Source organism: Thalassophryne amazonica, chromosome 8 (genome assembly GCF_902500255.1).
Source record: "Thalassophryne amazonica chromosome 8, fThaAma1.1, whole genome shotgun sequence".
Classification (NCBI taxonomy): Eukaryota; Metazoa; Chordata; class Actinopteri; order Batrachoidiformes; family Batrachoididae; genus Thalassophryne; species Thalassophryne amazonica.
Window position 1 is genome coordinate 8,897,199 of NC_047110.1, and position 19,694 is coordinate 8,916,892.

Consider the following 19,694-nt stretch of genomic DNA (forward strand, 5'->3'; position numbering starts at 1 on the left):
GTTTGCTGTGTGTTTTGAATAAATGTGTGTGGAAAATTATTTTTTGCTTTTTTTTTCCTTGCCTGTTTTTGACTGTAAACCTTTATTACACTTATAAAACACAACAAAAACATATATATTCTGAAAGCACAGGTTGTCCTGAAAAAAAGAGACATAAAACTTGATTGTGGGATGCAGGGAGAGCTGTTAACAGCAATAATAAAACATTTATGCCAGGCGAATGAATTGTCCAAAAATGCCCTCGGACCCCAGAGTGTTTTGGCTATCTCCACTGTCTAATCATTCCTCTCCTAAATAAAAGCTCAAGTTAAATAAGTCTTATATGGTGCACCTTGACAGAAATGTGTTTCATATTGATATCTAATTACATAAAATTCCAAGACTGTCTGCATCCCAATTATTATTATTATTATTATTATTATTATCTACTGATGATCATATGAGAATGAGCTCAGCTCCTGTTTCACAGTGTGCAGGACCTTCATAATGCATTTCAGACTAACTAGCTAGATTCTTTCATTCTTTTACAGTTGGAATGTAACTTTTGACCCCCCTCCCCGTTCAAAAAAAAAAAAAGAAAAAAAAAAAGAAAATCACTTTTGACTGCAAGACAACAAAGTTAAATATGTGTGCATGGGTCGTCTATACAGTACATATCTCACACTGCCCCCTGTACAGGGGGCGCTCTTGTGCATAGTGTGCCAGCCAGGTTTTTATTTGTTAAACAGGGAGCACTTGGTTCATTAATTTCATGGGAATTTCTGCTGTTAGCTGAAGCTAAATCATTGTTACTACCAGTTTAGTTTCTTGAAAAACCTTCATATATCCATTCTTCAAGGAATCTTCTTGCTGCGCAAGGTCGCAGGGAAAAGGAGGACTGGATTTTCAGAGATGTGGGCGGACTCTATATGAATAAGTGGAATGGACTGGATAACGCCGCACTGACGGGGCTCTCTATGAAGTGAAGGGAAACTGACAGATTTATATTTAAGTTAGTAATGAGCGGTTATATGATGGCCACATCATATTAAATTTGTCAGCACCTTTTTGTTAAAAAAATAAATAAAAATAACAATAATAATAATAAAAACACCAACTTAGGGGGGATTAAAACATTTTACAGAGTGCTTCAGCCCCTCTAAAATAGGCCTAATGACGCAACTGGTGTGACAGCTGTGTACTAGTGAGAGGTCTAGAAACAAAACACTTGTACTGGAGCAACTGGACATCCACAAGAACTGGATGATAAACCTTTTACTGTAGTTAATACTGCTAGAACACAAAGAGCACTGCATTGCCACCTGGCTACTGGTTTACTTTCAGAAAGGATCATTTTTGACAGAAAAAACAAACGTGTTTTTTTGCTGACAAACTTTGTATGTTATTTTAAGAAGCTCAGTATATGACCTTTTGTGACAGTCCTTATAGGGCCTTTCAAAATCACAAGTTACTGGTCTAACAATATGCTCCTTCATACCACATAGGACTTTTTCAGAAAAGACATTTTGACAGATAAACAAGCTTGTTAAATGCCTTGCTATGTCAGCAACATCCCTTTGTGGTACACTTCATTGGCAATAATATTTAAAGTGGAAAATTATGCTTCAATTAAATGATGCATAGGTTGAGTGACAGTTAAATATTTGGATTGACAGCCACTTCAATCGAGGCAAATTAAGGTTGACACAAATAAAATGGCCAAAAGAGGATTAAATACTGGTATGTCAATCTAACAATTCAAAAAAATGGCTAATAATATGCAGATAAGTCAATATTAGTACTTCATGCAATGAGCTAATCCTCAACTCACAGACGTATTGTACGTATTGTAATCTAATATTTAATGGATTATTTGAAAACTCTACCTTCTTTCAGGTTACCGATGACAGCCTGCTTCTTCAAGAAATCACTGCAAAGCTTCTTACTGAGTCCAAAAGCCAGCATGTTGTGGGTAAATGTCCTGAACACACACAAGAATCCAAGTTATCATAGGAGTCAAATGATGAAGCATTCTGTATTTGACATGCTCTGATATCATGTTTTGTCAGCTTTTTTTCTTATGAAAAGTTAAGGTACAAAAGGGAAACAACTGGCAGACTGAAACCTTAAAATGTTTTGAACACAAATGAACTGAAAATTGAAGTATACATATACACACATAATATATATATATATATATATATATATATATATATATATATATATACACTCAACAAAAATATAAATGCAACACTTTTGGTTTTGCTCCCATTTTGTATGAGATGAACTCAAAGATCTAAAACTTTTTCCACATACACAATATCACCATTTCCCTCAAATATTGTTCACAAACCAGTCTAAATCTGTGATAGTGAGCACTTCTCCTTTGCTGAGATAATCCATCCCACCTCACAGGTGTGCCATATCAAGATGCTGATTAGACACCATGATTAGTGCACAGGTGTGCCTTAGACTGTCCACAATAAAAGGCCACTCTGAAAGGTGCAGTTTTATCACACAGCATAATGCCACAGATGTCGCAAGATTTGAGGGAGCGTGCAGTTGGCATGCTGACAGCAGGAATGTCAACCAGAGCTGTTGCTCGTGTATTGAATGTTCCTTTCTCTATCATAAGCCGTCTCCAAAGGCGTTTCAGAGAATTTGGCAGTACATCCAACCAGCCTCACAACCGCAGACCATGTGTAACCACACCAGCCCAGGACCTCCACATCCAGCATGTTCACCTCCAAGATCGTCTGAGACCAGCCACTCGGACAGCTGCTGAAACAATCGGTTTGCATAACCAAAGAATTTCTGCACAAACTGTCAGAAACCGTCTCAGGGAAGCTCATCTGCATGCTCGTCGTCTTCATCGGGGTCTCGACCTGACTCCAGTTCGTCGTTGTAACCGACTTGAGTGGGCAAATGCTCACATTCGCTGGCGTTTGGCACGTTGGAGAGGTGTTCTCTTCACGGATGAATCCCGGTTCACACTGTTCAGGGCAGATGGCAGACAGCGTGTGTGGCGTCGTGTGGGTGAGCGGTTTTCTGATGTCAATGTTGTGGATCGAGTGGCCCATGGTAGCGGTGGGGTTATGGTATGGGCAGGCGTCTGTTATGGACGAAGAACACAGGTGCATTTTATTGATGGCATTTTGAATGCACAGAGATACCGTGACGAGATCCTGAGGCCCATTGTTGTGCCATACATCCAAGAACATCACCTCATGTTGCAGCAGGATAATGCACGGCCCCATGTTGCAAGGATCTGTACACAATTCTTGGAAGCTGAAAATATCCCAGTTCTTGCATGGCCGGCATACTCACCGGACATGTCACCCATTGAGCATATTTGGGATGCTCTGGACCGGCGAACACGACAGCGTGTACCAGTTCCTGCCAATATCCAGCAACTTCGCACAGCCATTGAAGAGGAGTGGACCAACATGTTGCACTGCATGAGGCAAATGGTGGTCACACCAGATACTGACTGGTATCCCCCCCCAATAAAACAAAACTGCACCTTTCAGAGTGGCCTTTTATTGTGGACAGTCTAAGGCACACCTGTGCACTAATCATGGTGTCTAATCAGCATCTTGATATGGCACACCTGTGAGGTGGGATGGATTATCTCAGCAAAGGAGAAGTGCTCACTATCACAGATTTAGACTGGTTTGTGAACAATATTTGAGGGAAATGGTGATATTGTGTATGTGCAAAAAGTTTTAGATCTTTGAGTTCATCTCATACAAAATGGGAGCAAAACCAAAAGTGTTGCGTTTATATTTTTGTTGAGTGTATATATATATACACACACACATACATACAGTGAGGCAAATAAGTATTTGAACACCCTGCAAGTTCTCCCACTTAGAAATCATGGAGGGGTCTGAAATTTTCATCTTAGGTGCATGTCCACTGTGAGAGACATAATCTAAAAAAAAATCCGGAAATCACAATGTATGAATTTTAATAATTTATTTGTATGTTACTGCTGCAAATAAGTATTTGACCCCCTACCAACCAGCAAGAATTCTGTCTCTCACAGACCTGTTAATTTTTCTTTAAGAAGCCCTCTTATTCTGAACTCTTTACCTGTATTAATTGCACCTGTTTGAACTTGTTACCTGTATAAAAGACACCTGTTCACACACTCAATCAATCACACTCCAACCTGTCCACCATAGCCAAGACCAAAGAGCTGTCTAAGGACACCAGGGACAAAACTGTAGACCTGCACAAGGCTGGGGTGGGCTACAGGACAACAGGCAAGCAGCTTCGTAGACGACAACAACTGTTATGATTATTTATTAGAAAGTGGATGAAACACAAGATGACTGTCAATTTCCCTCGGTCTGGGATTCCATGCAAGATCTCACTTTGTGGGGTAAGGATGATTCTGAGAAAGCTCAGAACTACACAGGAGGACCTGGTCAATGACCTGAAGAGAGCTGGGACCACAGTCACAAAGATTACATTAGTAACACATGATGCTGTCATGGTTTAAAATCCTGCAGGGCAGCAAGGTCCCACTGCTCAAGCCAGCACATGTCCAGGCCTGTTTGAAGTTCACCAGTGATCATCTGGATGATCCAGATGAGGCATGGGAGAAGGTCATGTGGTCAGATGAGACCACAATAGAGCTTTTTGGACTCCACTTACCATGTTTAGAGGATGAGAACAACCCCAAGAAAACCATTCCAACTCTGAAGCATGGGGGTGGAAACATCATACTCTGGGGGTGCTCTTCTGCAAAGGGGACAGGACGACTGCACCATATTGAAGGGAGGATGGATGGGGTCATGTATTGCGAGATTTTGACAAACAACCTCCTTCCCTCTGTAAGAGCACTGAAGATGGGTCATGGCTGGGTCTTCCAGCATGACAATGACTCCAAACACACAGCCAGGGCAACTAAGGAGGGGCTCCGTAAGAAGCATTTTAAGGTCCTGGAGTGGTCTGGATAATAGAATCTGTAGAAGATCTGTATGGAGGAGTGGACCAAAATCCCTGCTGCAGTGTGTGCAAACCTGGTAAAAAAAACTACAGGAAACGTTTGACCTCTGTAATTGCAAACAAAGGCTACTGTACCAAATATTAACATAGATTTTCACAGGTGTTCAAATACTTATTTGCAGCAGTAACATACAAATAAATTATTAAAAAAAATCATACATTGTAATTTCCGGATTTTTTTTTTTAGATTATGTCTCACAGTGGACATGCACCTAAGATGAAAATTTCAGAACCCTCCATGATTTCTAAGTGGGAGAACTTACAAAATCGCAGGGTGTTCAAATACTTATTTAGTGTTCAGAATAATAGTAGTGCTATGTGACTAAAAAGATTAATCCAGGTTTTGAGTATATTTCTTATTGTTACATGGGAATCAAGGTACCAGTAGATTCAGTAGATTCTCACAAATCCAACAAGGCCAAGCATTCATGATATGCACACTCTTAAGGCTATGAAATTGGGCTATTAGTAAAAAAAAAAAAGTAGAAAAGGGGGTGTTCACAATAATAGTAGTGTGGCATTCAGTCAGTGAGTTCGTCAATTTTGTGGAACAAACAGGCGTGAATCAGGTGTCCCCTATTTAAGGATGAAGCCAGCAACTGTTGAACATGCTTTTCTCTTTGAAAGTCTGAGGAAAATGGGACATTCAAGACATTGTTCAGAAGAACAGCGTAGTTTGATTAAAAAGTTGATTGGAGAGGGGAAAACTTATAAGCAGGTGCAAAAAATTCTAGGCTGTTCCTCTACAATGAGCTCCAATGCTTTAAAATAGACAAAAAAAAAAGAAATGTGAAAGAAAACGGAAAACAACCAGCAAAATGGATAGAAGAATAACCAGAATGGCAAAGGCTCACCCATTGATCAGCTCCAGGATAATCAAAGACAGTCTGGAGTTATCTGTAATTGCTGTGACAGTTAGAAGACTCCTGTGTAAAGTTAATTTATTTGCAAGAATCCCCCACAAAGTCCCTCTGTTAAATAAAAGACGTGCAGAAGAGGTTACAATTTGCCAAAGAACACATCAACTGTCTTAAAGAGAAATGAAGGAATATTTTGTGGACTGATGAGAGTAAAATTGTTCTTTTTGGGTCCAAGGGCCGCAGACAGTTTGTGAGACGACCCCCAAACTCTGAATTCAAGCCACAGTTCACAGTGAAGACAGTGAAGCATGGTTGTGCAAGCATCATGATATGGGCATGTTTCTCCTACTATGGTGTTGGGCCTATATATTGCATACCAGGTATCATGGATCAGTTTGGCTATGTCAAAATACTTGAAAAGGTCATGTTGCCTTATGCTGAAGAGGACATGCCTTTGAAATGGGTGTTTCAACAAGACAATGATCCCAAGCACACTAGTAAACGGGCAAAATCTTGGTTCCAAACCAACAACATTAATGCCTCGCAGATGTGAAGAAATCATGAAAAACTGTGGTTATACAACTAAATACTAGTTTAGTGATTCACAGGATTGCTAAAAAAGCAGTTTGAACATAATAGTTTTAAGTTTGTAGCGTCAACAGCAGATGCTACTATTATTGTGAACACCCCCTTTTCTACTTTTTTTTTTTTTACTAATAGCCCAATTTCATAGCCTTAAGAGTGTGCATATCATGAATGCTTGGTCTTGTTGGATTTGTAAAAATCTACTGAATCTACTGGTACCTTGTTTCCCATGTAACAATAAGAAATATACTCAAAACCTGGATTAATATTTTTAGTCACATAGCACTAATATTATTCTGAACACTACTGTATATATATACACACACACACACACACACACACACAGTGAGACAAATACGTATTTGATCCACTGTCAATTTTACAAGTTTTCCCACCTACAAAGAATGTAGGTCTGTAATTTGTATTGTAGGTAAACTTCAACTGTAGATACAGAATAATAATAATAATAAAAAAAACAGAAAATTACATTGTATGATTTGTAATAATTAATTTACATTTTACTGCATGAAATAAGCATTTGATCACCACCCAACCAGCAATAATTCTGGCTCTTACAGACCTGTTAGTTTTTCTTTAAGAAGTCCTCCTATTCTGCACTCTTTACCTGTATTAACTGCACCTGTTTGAACTCGTTACCTGTATAAAAGACACCTGTCCACACACTTAATCAATCACACTCCAACGTATTCACCATGGCCAAGACCAAAGAGCTGTCTAAGGACACAAGTACAGTGATGAAAGTGGGCTATGGTTTAAAAAAAAGAAAAAACTGAAAATTTTCTTGCAATGGCTGACGGTCCAAAGCCCCTGGCGTGGGGTCTGGGTCTAAAATCTCAGATACTCTCTGATGCATTCTGGTGCATTTTCAGGTCTAAAAACCATCTCCAAAAAAATGTATTTTTTGTTGGGTGAGGTCAATTTTTCCACTCCAGTCTTTTCACACAACTTATATTGTGCTACCTGTATTTAATCCAAAAAACATACATTGTGGCTCAGGAAAGTAGACCGTAAAGGAAATGACAATTCAAAGACTCAAAAATAATAATTCTCAGTATCAATTCAAATTGAACAATATAAGTATTTATGGCACATTAATGCATCACCTTGTTAAACTATTACTCCTGAGTTTTCCTAGTTCTGGCAGGAGCTTGGAGCTACTGATAATCTTTTTATTTCACATTCTTAGCCACACTATGTACAGATGCCTGGGTTTTCATTTGTTTTCCCTGTGACAATCCCAGTTCCTGCCTGCATTCATCTTTTTCTTTGGCTTTGCCAATTTCATTGTTAAAATACAAATATTGCTTAGTTTCAATTCAATTTATTTAGTTTACATAGCCCCAAATCACAACAAAGTTGCCTCAAGGTGCTTCACACAAGTAAGGTCTAACCTTACCAACCCCTAGAGCAAGCACATGTGTGACAATGGTAAAGAAAAACTCCCTCTGATGATAATGAGGAAGAAACCTCAAGCAAACCAGACTCACAGGAGTGACCCACTGCTTAGGCCATGCTAACAGTTACAAGGTTTTCCAAGGCATGTATTTGGCTGATCAGCATCAGCCAAGACAGTACTGGACAAACGTCTCTAATGTGGATGTCAAAGGACAACGTCAGATAAAAAAATCCAGCTTTTCACTGGCGCAAGGCAATCCTCTAAGGACTTTATGTGGATGAGATTACCAGCAGTTGTCAGCATGTATGGCAGTATCATCAGCATAGAAATGAAAGATAATCTCAAAACAAAGCAGTATTTGGCCAAATAAAATGAGAAAAGCAACGGGCCTAAGATGGAACCCTGTGGAAGCTCATATTTCATGTCACTAAGGTTAGAGGTAGTGTTATTGTACAAAACACAGTGAGAACGATTGGTCAGGTATGATGTCAACGATGCAAGGGCATTCCCAGTAATCCTAAAATAATTTTCCTGTTGTGTGCTGGGGTGTTTGGCTGGCTTGGTTTTTGTTTTTCTGTTTCTCCCACCAGGTGGTATGCATTCAGGACTGAGTGGCTGAGTATTAGGACCTCACCCTGAACACCTGAGGCTTGTTTTCACGTGCAGGTCATCAGGGCTCACAGCTGTGGTGTATTCTGTCTTGATCAGAGATTGCTGAACTTAAACCTTGAATGCACAGTGTGTGATTGCCAGAGACTCCACCTTGTGAGCAGACGTGTGAGATCGGCATCAGGAGAACAATCTCACCATTACGGACGCAGAGACCGCTCCAGGTTTGATGCCACAGTCCGTGAGGGAGGATTGGGTGAGGTCTCACGCTCTTCAGCACACTTCCTGAGGTAATTTGGTTGTGATGACTTTTATGAAATAATGACAGTGGATTTGGTGTCCCTCACACCTTGTTGTATTGAGCTGTCACGTTATGCTAATTGTCTAATCAGCTTCTGCTGCAGTGGAGATTTGAACTGAGTTGTTCCATGCCTGCAGGGTGAGAAGCTGATATATATTTAAGCCAGGAAGTGTTTGCTGATTGTGTGCACCTTTGAGCTGTGTCTCTCTGGGTTGAGAGTGTTGGACTCACCTCATGTTTTCTTTCTTCACAGACTCGGTTTGTCGCGGCCACCTGGGGGGTGTCGGCGGGGTCCCTGGGTCCGAACTGCTGTGGTTCCAGACCGTTTGCACTGCTGAGAGCGCGCCGCGTTTTCACCTCACCAGACCGCGGACATTTTTGGTTGTTTATCACTAAACTCACTATGATTATTAAATTCTGTTATCTTTTGAACCGTGCTCTGCTTATTTTATGCTGGGTCCTGTGAAACGCTGGGTCGGTGCTCCGACCGCGTCTGATACATAACAGTAGTCTCTGGCCATTTAACAATGGACCAGCGGAAGCAGAGACGGTATTTTTGCCGGGAAGGCTGCAGCAGATGTTGGAGTTGATCCAGGATGAGTTGCGGGTGCTCTCCGCCCGGGTTGTGCGCGTTGGTGAGCGCATGGTGGAGTTCACAGCTTGGGTCGCGTCGCACCCCGCTGTTACGGCTGTAGCCCCGTCTCCTCCCATGCAGCTGGCTCCGACGCCTGTTGTAGCAGCCCCGGTGGTATTTATTTTGCACTTTAAGCTGTTTGTTATAACCTGCTGTCGTTTACAGCAGTGTGAATTGGATTTTACTCTGTTACCACGGGGATTTTCTTATTTGGCACTTTGGCTCCCTCTGTTGGTGACAGAGTCACATTACCGTCTAGGTTCAAAGGATGGAAAACACAATGTTTTTCCATTCTTTGCACTTGACGATGTAGGCCAATGTTAGTTTTTTTTATTGGTCTATTATCTGTTTCTTGTTTTAGTATGTGGTGTTTTTATCAGGGGTTAATTTGTTGTTTTTGTGGGTTTAAAGCACTGTCTGTGGTCTGGTGGAGTTGAAAACGCAGGCTGTCTGGAGCATAGTTTGACCCAGGTGACTTTATGTTTGTCTGTTGGTCTTTCTTTTTTATTTCTTTTGGTTTCACCTCCCAGGGTTTGATGGGACGGTCCTCTGGGGGTGATGGGGGGTAATTGGGTTTTTTCTTTTTCTTTTTCTCTTTTTTTTTTTTGTTGTTCCCTCTCTTCTCCTCTGGCTCCGGCCGTTTGAGCCGTACGTTGTCGGTGTTGCTGGGGTGGTGCAGTTCGGTTATGCTGGGCATTTCCCAGGTAACCTCTGCACCCGGGACGGGGGGGGTGTTTGGGGTATTTTTTTATTTTTTTTTAATTCCCTTTACAACCTCCAGCCTTGGCGCGCCTCTGTGCCGTTTGCCATTGGCGTTGCTGGGGTGGTGCAGTTCGGTTATGCTGGCCGTTTCCCAGGTAACCTCTGCACCCGGGTGGGGGGGGTTTAGGGGTGTTTTTTGTTAATTCCCTGTTCCACCTCCAGCTTCAGCGCGCCTTTGAGCCGTACGCCATCGGCGTAGCTGAGGTTTGGGGCAGTGGAATATACCCGCAGCTGGTGGCTGGTTTAAAAGTCGGAGGGGTGGCGCCGTTTTGTGCCGTACACCATTACCGCTGTTCCACTCCTCCCGGTTGACTTTTGGGGTATAGTCATGGTTGGTGACACTGGACGTAGTTCCAGTTTCCCCTGCACTGAGGGGGTGGGGTTGGGGTTGTTGTTTTGTTTGTTTGTATGTTTTTTTCCCCCAGTTTCCGCCCTCAGGGTGTGACTGTGGTGTCCTCTGGGGGGGAAATGACTGTGGGACCATCTAGCCGTAGACGGCCGGGGCTGGGTCTGTTAGTCATGGGGGGGGTGTCTCCTGGGGTTTGATGGAACGGTCCTCTGGGAGGCGCTGGGAGCCCCCGTGGGTGACTTTGGATCCCAGAGGGACCTCGGCTGTGGTTATTACTCCTGGAGCTGGCAGGATGTCCTCTGGGGGGTGTTGGTCCCTACATGTTGCTGCTAAATGAAGCAGAAGGCAAGATCATCAAATTCAACAAGAGACATCTCGGCACTGGAGTGTCAGCTGCAGGATACTCAGGAGCTGCTCCAAGAGGAAATCCATTAGACACCTTCCTTCTCCATCCGCCTAGGGCAGATGGAGGATGAGGGGAATATGTTGCAGGAGATGCTGAAAGAAGATGAAGAGCGCAAGAAGACTGTGGAGAAGCCAGTTTCTACTCTCTAGACTCAGCTGGTTGAAAGGAAGACAAAGGCAGGATAGGACGCCTTGTCAGTAGAGGGGGCTGAAGAGGGCCTCAAGTGAGTCCAATGGGAGTTTGGACGGTGTTCAGCGGCAGCTGGAGTAGAAAAGTTCAGCCTATGGACAAACTGGATAAGACAGAAATCCGTTTGCAGCAAGAGTCGGATGACCTCATGGTGGACCAGGACCACCTTCGGCAGATCGTCTCCAATCTGAAGAGGAAGCAAAAGAAGTTTGACCAGATGTGGGCCAAAGAGAAATGCATTGCTACTCGATATGCAGAGGAGCATTATCATGCCGAAGCGGAGGCCAGGGAGAAGGAGACAAAAGTCTTGACCCTGGCAGGGGAGTTGAAGTCTCTTACAGACCTGAAAGGTGAACTTGACCGGTTTAACAAAGTGCTCAAGACTGAGATGGATGACTTTGGAAAGAGTTCACAGTTTGGAGAGGTCCAAGCGTGCCATGGAGCAGCAACTGGAGGAGATGAAGATTCAGCTGGAGGAGCTGGAGGATGAATGCAGGCAATGTTCCCAGGCCCACTCTGCCAAGAAGACATGGGAGCTGGATCTGGGAGGGCTTGAAGGCCTTCTTGAAGATGCTAATGAAAATCGCGATAATGTCTTATAGCAGCTGAAGAAACTGCAGGCCCGACTGAAAGATCAGATAAGAGGACTGGAAGAGCTGCAAATGTCCAGGGATGAAGCAGTTAATGATGCTAAAGACAGTGATAAGAAGCTTAAAGTCATGAAGGGAGACATGCTACACACCCAGGAGGAGCAGTCTACTGCAGACAGGCTCAGGGTGAGAAAAGATAAGCTCCAAGATGAGATTGATAGTCTCAACACGAAGTTCCCTGTTGGCAGAGGAGAGGAGGCGGCTGGAAGCTTGCATTCTCCAGCTGAAGGAAGAACTAGAGAAGCTCAACATTGAGATGATCAATGACCATATGAAGAGAGTAACATTGTAGGTTAAGCAGCTGACGACGGAGCTGACGACGGAGCTGTCTTCAGAGCGCAGTAAGGCACAGCTCCTGGAGACGGGCCTTTCCCAGCTGGATCGTCAGCACAAAGAGCTGAAGCTGCAGGAGGTGTTTTTTGCTCTCAGCCAACATTCCAGCCATGGTCCCTGGAGGGGGGTGTTTTTTCTGGCCCAGGTTCGTGTGGTTGCCAGGAGGCTTCCCGTGAGGGTGGGGTACTGTTGTGTGCTGGGGTGTTTGGCTGGCTTGGTTTTTGTTTTTCTGTTTCTCCCACCAGGTGGTATGCATTCAGGACTGAGTGGCTGAGTATTAGGACCTCACCCTGAACACCTGAGGCTTGTTTTCACGTGCAGGTCATCAGGGCTCACAGCTGTGGTGTATTCTGTCTTGATCAGAGGTTGCTGAACTTAAACCTTGAATACACAGTGTGTGATTGCCAGAGACTCCACCTTGTGAGCAGACGTATGAGATCAGCGTCAGGAGAACAATCTCACCATTACGGACGCAGAGACCGCTCCAGGTTTGATGCCACAGTCTGTGAGGGAGGATTGGGTGAGGTCTCACGCTCTTCAGCACACTTCCTGAGGTAATTTGGTTTTGGTGACTTTTATGAAGTAATGACAGTGGATTTGGTGTCCATCACACCTTGTATTGAGCTGTCACGTTATGCTAATTGTCTAATCAGCTTCTGCTGCAGTGGAGATTTGAACTGAGTTGTTCCATGCCTGCAGGGTGAGAAGCTGATATATATTTAAGCCAGGAAGTGTTTGCTGATTGTGTGCACCTTTGAGCTGTGTCTCTCTGGGTGGAGAGTGTTGGACTTGCCTCATGTTTTCTTTCTTCACAGACTCGGTTTGTCGCGGCCACCTGGGGGGTGTTGGCGGGGTCCCTGGGTCCGAACTGCTGTGGCTCCGGACTGTCTGCGCTGCTGAGAGCGCACCGTGTTTTCACCTCACCAGACCACGGACATTTTTGGTTGTTTATCACTAAACTCACTATGATTATTAAATTCTGTTATCTTTTGAACCGTGCTCTGCTTATTTTATGTTGGGTCCTGTCAAACGCTGGGTCGGTGCTCCGACCGCGTCCGACACATAACATTTCCAGCCTATCAAATAGAATATGATGATCCACAGTATCAAACACAGCACTGAGATCCAACAGCACCACAGCCGTTGTGATGATGTGGTCCAAATGCAATTTAATACATCAGTGATGGGACCCACCTTGATAACAGGGTGTAGTGGCTGGATTAAGGCATGCTGGGATATATTTAATGTAATGTCATCTATTTTCTTCTCGAAGTAATCTAAAAATTCTTGGACTGTAAATGGAGAGTGTTGCCACTGACCAAGAACTTTGAATTATGCTTGTTTTTGTTGATCAAATTAGAGTAATAGGTTCACTTTGCAGCCAGTAGTGCATAATTATAGTATAAGATAGCACCACACCACACGAGGTGAAATACTTCTAGTTTTGATCTATGCCATTTTCGTTCTAGACCTCCAACCTTATACTTGAGGCCACGTAAGTAGTCACTGAACCAAGGCGACTGTGTTTTGGGAGGTTGTGGTTTTTATATAGGTGGGGCAATCATGTCGAGTGTGGTTGTGAGCACTGAGTTTAAGCTATCCACAAGACTGTCTACTGAATGGTCATTTTCCAAAAGTGATGCTAAGATATCAGGCAGTCTAGCTTCGAGTTCAGTCGTAGTTGAGGAGCTGATACGTCGCCACAGTGATAAATAAGGTTCTTGTTCCACTAAACACAACAGCAAGACTGTAAACTTGATAAGTGAGTGACCAGAGACCACTGACGCAAGATGCATGATGTCGATATTTGTGACAGCGATACCACAAACGAGGACCAAATCCAGGGTATTTTCACAAATGTGTGTCCAACCCTGAATGCACTGCTGGAATCCTAATACATCTATAATGTTCAATAAAGATTTGCAGAGGGGGTAAAAAGGCTTACTTATATAAATGTTTAAGTCATTAGCAATCAGAATGCTATCTGCACGGGTTGACAAATTAGAGATAAACTCACCAAATTCATCTAAGAATTCACAGTATGGGCCAGGAGCCCTATAACGATGACAAAGTAGCACAGTTGATTTTACTGATTTTTATAAAAATTCCCTGCTTGAAGATCTTTAAGCTCTAACACTGCAATGATTGTGAACCTTGAGGGACATTAAGACTTTGTACAAAGTTTAGTGTTCCACCAGAGGATTACAGTTCAGCAAAAAAAGGACAAAACTACAAGGCCAAGTAGTTCTTCCCTCTCTCTTTCATTCAAGTTTTAGATTATACTTTGGATTTCATCCCATCTAATTGGATTTTTGACCTCAATTTTCTGGATTATAATTTGGACTTTACTCTGCTTTTATTCAGACTTTGGATTATAAACTGAGTCAAGTTTCCCTTTTATCGGACCTTCAAATTCAGCATTTTACAATTGTTTTGCCATTTTTTTTTATCAATATTATCATTTTGTTTATTTTTGTCAAAGTTAAAGTTTGCTCTGTATGCCTGCACTTGTCAACTCTGCAATAAATTTTCCAACTGCAGTCAAAGCACAAGTGCGGACATTGGACTTTTGGATTCTTCTTAAGGAATGGTAATTAAATTGGTTAAGTGTGCTTAACATCAACAGGCTCTGTAAGGTTTTTTCTGGTCCTGTAAAAGTAACACACCCCTTGGGATCCGCTGTACGGATCACTAAAGCCTTTTCTAGCACTTTCCAAGAACCCAGAACGGTTACAGAAGAGCTGCCGTTAACGGGCGTGGCCGGCTTTGTATCCCGACTCCATGGCTATTCGGCCAGGGTGTGAGGTAGGAGTAAAGCGGGGATGGACGTCCGGATGAAGGCAGTGAGCAACTAGCCGAGTCTCCTCGCCACCATCTTAAACAGCCTTCAGTCTAACCCTCCCGGGTAATACCCGCAGGGGACTGGGGGTTGGACCCCTTAGATCATAGGTGTCAAACTGATTCCAGAAAGGGCCAAGAGGGTGCAGGTTTTCTTTGTAACCACCCACTGCACCAGGTGAGTTCACTGATTAACTGATTCCATCTGCTTCAAAGTGATGTTAATCAGTGAAATCACCTGGTGCAGCGGGTGGTTACAAAGAAAACCTGCACCCTCTTGGCACCTTTCTGGAATCAGTTTGACACCTGTGCCTTAGATGGAGAGTTGGTCCAGTGCCTCCTTTAACAGGGGCGGCACTTGGGTCAGATCTGACATGTGGCGCCCAAACAGGGACCCAACAGAAGGCTAGTTGGGTCTACAGAGGAACCCTGGCAGATAAGTATTGCCGGTCGTGTGGAACCACCCAGGCAAAGTGGACGTGAAGGAGAGGAAGATGACTGCTGGAGCGTCAGAATGAAGGCAGCCCTGCGAGGACGCCCAGAGTCACCAGCTCCGCGAGAGTTTCCGAGGAGAAGCGGGGAAAGGAGTGGCTTAGAAAGGACAGTTAAGCTGAATCCTGAGATCAGCGCTGAATAGCCAACTAGTCTGTCACTCATCCCTGACTCCAGGTACCACGAGACACTTTGAGGGACAGATGACTCGAGATGACAGAGACTGCAGCCGTGGGGGTGATAAAGCCAGCAGCAGCGTTAACGACCAACTCAGTAACTGTGTGAATGTTGAGGACTGCTGAAGGAAAGAAGGAACTACCAGTAAATTTGTCATGACAGAAGATCCTGCAGTGACTGCTGCAACCTTGCCAGACGGTGAGGGGGGATCAGGTAATGTGCAGAGACCTGACACCCAGCCAGAGCCAGGAGAAGAGGAAGGAGATTCTCAGTCAACGCTGTCCACCCTCTGGCTACCCTCCAGGATTGTGCTGTATGGAGACGGATATGACACCTGGACGGGTCCAGTCCAGAGGTATGTCAAAAGCTACGCTGTGGGAATGACCGAGGAACTCATGAAGAGAAGGATGTGTGAGGTCATGAGAGGATCAGGAGCCTTCCACTCTGGATGCAAGGTGGAGGAGCAGATGGTGGTAGTCCTAAGGTGCCCACAAGTCCCAAAAACCAAAAACAAAATCCAGGAGTGGCTCGAATGGTGGTGTAAGGTACTAGAAGGGTGGCAAGAAGGTAGGCTAACTGCCATGATAAGCCCGGGGAAGATCTGTAGTAAAGATGACAGCAGGGTTGCTGTGAACAGACGCAATCTTGAATAACCCTTCCGTGTGGGAAACCAGTCAGTATAAGGAGAATAAAGCCATGGCAAACTGGCTGAAAGAATTGGGGGAAAAGCCAAAAAAAGATTAACCCAGAGGCAGATGAGAACAGAAGCCTTGCCCAGGACACACAGGATTATCTAAGCAGTGATGGGGAGAAAAATGAGCCTGCTGGTGGAGCAGAAGAAAATGGAGAAGAGTCGTGACCTGGACCAGGTACGGAGCACCTGAGTGATGCAAAATCAGATCACTTGGATGTGGATCAGCCCCAAGAGGAGCAGGGGCTCAACAGCTCTGGGCCAACGCAGATGAGCTTTGGCTACCAATGGCTGAACCTACCCCAAAGACTAGCATCAGCACAACACCAATGGTCAAAAGGATGACTGAGCAGATGGAAGAACAAGGGAGCCTGCTGATGGTACAGGGGAGACCCCCTCAGCAAGGCCTGTCACCCAATGTGCACGGGAAGTCGGGACATCTCAGCACCAAAAGATCCGAAGAAGACCCAGATAACCACCCCAAAAGCGAGGGATGATCCCGAGAGATTTCAGGGCATAGACGAAAGCCTAAGTCAAAAACAAACAAATTTAAGCCAGAGCAATTGGAATGGATGAAGGAATTGAGACCACTCCCCAAAGGGACTCAAAGGATGACCACATAAGCGGAATGCAGGGCATACCATTATTTTGGGAGTCCTTGGGAGATCGATGGTGACGGGCTCATTCTCTTCACTAATCAGAGATTGAAGATTACAAATGGAAAATCTGAGCAGAGCTCAAGGGAAGAGCCGGTAAGGAAGGAAGGAAGAGAAGGTAGGGAGTCAGAAGTGAAGAGTCAAGTGGAAATAACAAGTGGTGCAAATCTTCCCTATCATATGATCCTCCATGTCCCCGCTGAAAGTTATTTGGGGAAGGATAAGTCACCAGGATACACAGAAAGAATGCTGAGGGCTTTGGGAAAAGCCGTTGACCAAGCCAGAGAGCATGAACTCAGGTGAGTGGTAGTGTGTGTTGATGGATTAAGATCTGGGAATATGCCATGGGAAAAGGCAGAGAAAGTGGCCATGGCGGTGGTGAACCTACACATGCGAACCCCCACACAGGGCTCGGTGAAGGAGATTATAGTAGTTACCAGCAGGGAACAGGAGCAAGACTGGATGAGGAGAGTGTTAGAAGCCATGAACCTCGGTGGAAGCCTGGGAAGCCTGATCAAGACTAAAGGCATGGTAGGGAAGACAACAACTAGTTCCCCGCTGGTGATAAGATCGCAGCCTAGTGTGGCGAACGAAGAGATTGGTCCATCAGTAAAAGTACAAGGAATTAAGTCCAGAACCCCTCAGAAAATTCCGGCATGAGTCATAAGCAGAACTCAGACGGTCCCCAAGGTTAAAACCCCATCACAACGAGAGAGAGAAGTTGTCAGGCCCTCTCAGACAGACAGCGAATAAGAGGACCCGCTGCTCGAGCCATGAGCTATTGAAGACATGAGGACAGCCGAGTCTCCCCGAGGGAGATTACGACCCTGCGCGCCTTGAACATAAGAGACAAGCCCTGTTCGTGAGTCAGACATCGAGGACAACCAGAACAACGATGCAGATGATGAAGCTAACCTGTCGGATGCGGCAGAAGACGAGCGGCTGTCTGCAGTGGGGGGAAAGAGAGATCACTCACAAAGAACTGCGAACTGGACAGTATTGTGGAAGAGAGAGAGATGTAGAGGTATTTAATGTACATACAGCCTCCGAAAGGATAGTGAGGGACTCAAGATACAACCCAGTAGAGACCTGAGACAAGCGGCAAGCATGCACCCCAGAAGTTGGACAAACAGAATACAACATCCCCGGGGAACGGATCAAAAGACAGGAAGAGCAAAAAGACCCTCGAGGTGACTGCCACTGTAGGAGCTAACATCCTTATGTGGCCCTCCTACCCTACACTGACAGCTTGTAAAGACTTGACAACCCATTTCTGAGTGGCGTACTTGGGAGTTGCTCATGATGTGATGTTAACAAAGATGAAGACAGCCGGTCTACGGTGGTCAAGGCAGGTGATGAAGGAGACTAGCGAGGAAAACGTGGAGGAAGATGGCGAGACAGAGCAGCCGCAATCCAACCCTCAACCTGACCCCTGGACGGACCCCACTACTCGGGACTTCCAACCTGTGCCCGTGAAGCAGAATCCACAGGGGAGTCAAGAGGGAATCCAGGCAGAAGGAAAAGACTTCAGAGAATTCAAGAAATTGAAAATACTGGTGCGAGAGAAGGGACAAAATGAAGACATAAAAGACTATCTGAAAGAAGTGTGGCCCCTTATCAACAAAGTCTCTAACCACGAAGAGGGTAAGTCCATGTGGTTGGGCCATGTAACCAGCCAACCCATTGGCATGGGGGAACCAGCACGGAACCACTATGCTAGAAGAGTATTGGAAGACCCTTGCAATGAGGATTCTCACATTGCTAGAGCGAGAGCTGGGTTGGACAAAGGCCAGACATTAGAGCAAGTGTGGCATGGGCTGAAACTGCCGATCCTGCCCCAACGCTATGTGAGAGCTCCGAGGGAGGTGACTAAAGGCAGGAGAGGGGAGGTTACATTTGTGAGGATAGATGAAACAACAGTCCTACAGATGGATGCAGTGGTGAAGAGTTGGGACCTAGAGTACCAATTCTATGAAGAAAGGAGAAAGAAAGAAAGTACACTGAAACCGACAGTAAAGAAGAAGAGAGCCAACTGCAATAAGAAGAAAGTAAAGTCATAAGAGGACAGCCAAGTTGGTGGTCCTCGAATGAATAGAGATGAAGATACCAATGTTACCAACACAACATTGGAGGAGGCCCCCAGGATCGCTACCACCAGACCTTGATGAATTTGAAGGAGGAAGTCATTGAAGAGCAGCAGCTACCATCATGAGAATTGTTTGCAAGCTGACTTGAGACTTGTGATGTGGGACTTTAGACTTGCCAATGACATGACTTGAGAATGACTTTGTCCCACCTCTGGCTCATGGGGATGCAGACCCCTACTGGGCTACAACCAGCAGGGTTACTGGGAAGAAGTAGCAATAGTCCCGGCGCCTGAGCAAAACGACACCTGCATCACGGCATTGCCGAGATGGGAGTTCTGGGGGTACTACAACCTGTTTTGTGAGCACACCTGGAGACGAGCACCCAGAACAAGACCCCAAGTTGCATATCATTCTCGCCGAAGAAATTTCACACCCAGACCAACGAAAAGAAAAGGCACGACCCAGAACTCAGCAAAGGGAGCCGGAGCTGTCAGCAGCCCAACTGCAGCCACAGGTGTCATGCCAACACCAGCACCAGGAACGGCTGTCCCACTCGTTACACCGCCACGAAGACCCACTCTGACTCCGATAAACCTGGGCTTTAAGGACACCCCGTACAGAGAGTTATACAGGAACATTACCAGAGGATGCATATTGACATGA

General features: G+C 44.7%; 1 protein-coding gene across 2 annotated transcripts in view; it reads right to left on the reverse strand.

Moving 5' to 3' along the window:
* Positions 1 to 19,694, reverse strand: part of kiaa0513 (KIAA0513 ortholog) — a 261,844-nt gene that overhangs the window by 14,068 nt on the left and 228,082 nt on the right. For both annotated transcript variants that reach the window (XM_034175730.1, XM_034175729.1), the window contains one exon: positions 1,866 to 1,960. In XM_034175730.1, the coding sequence (XP_034031621.1) occupies positions 1,866 to 1,960 (95 nt within the window). The remainder of the gene's footprint in view (positions 1 to 1,865; positions 1,961 to 19,694) is intronic.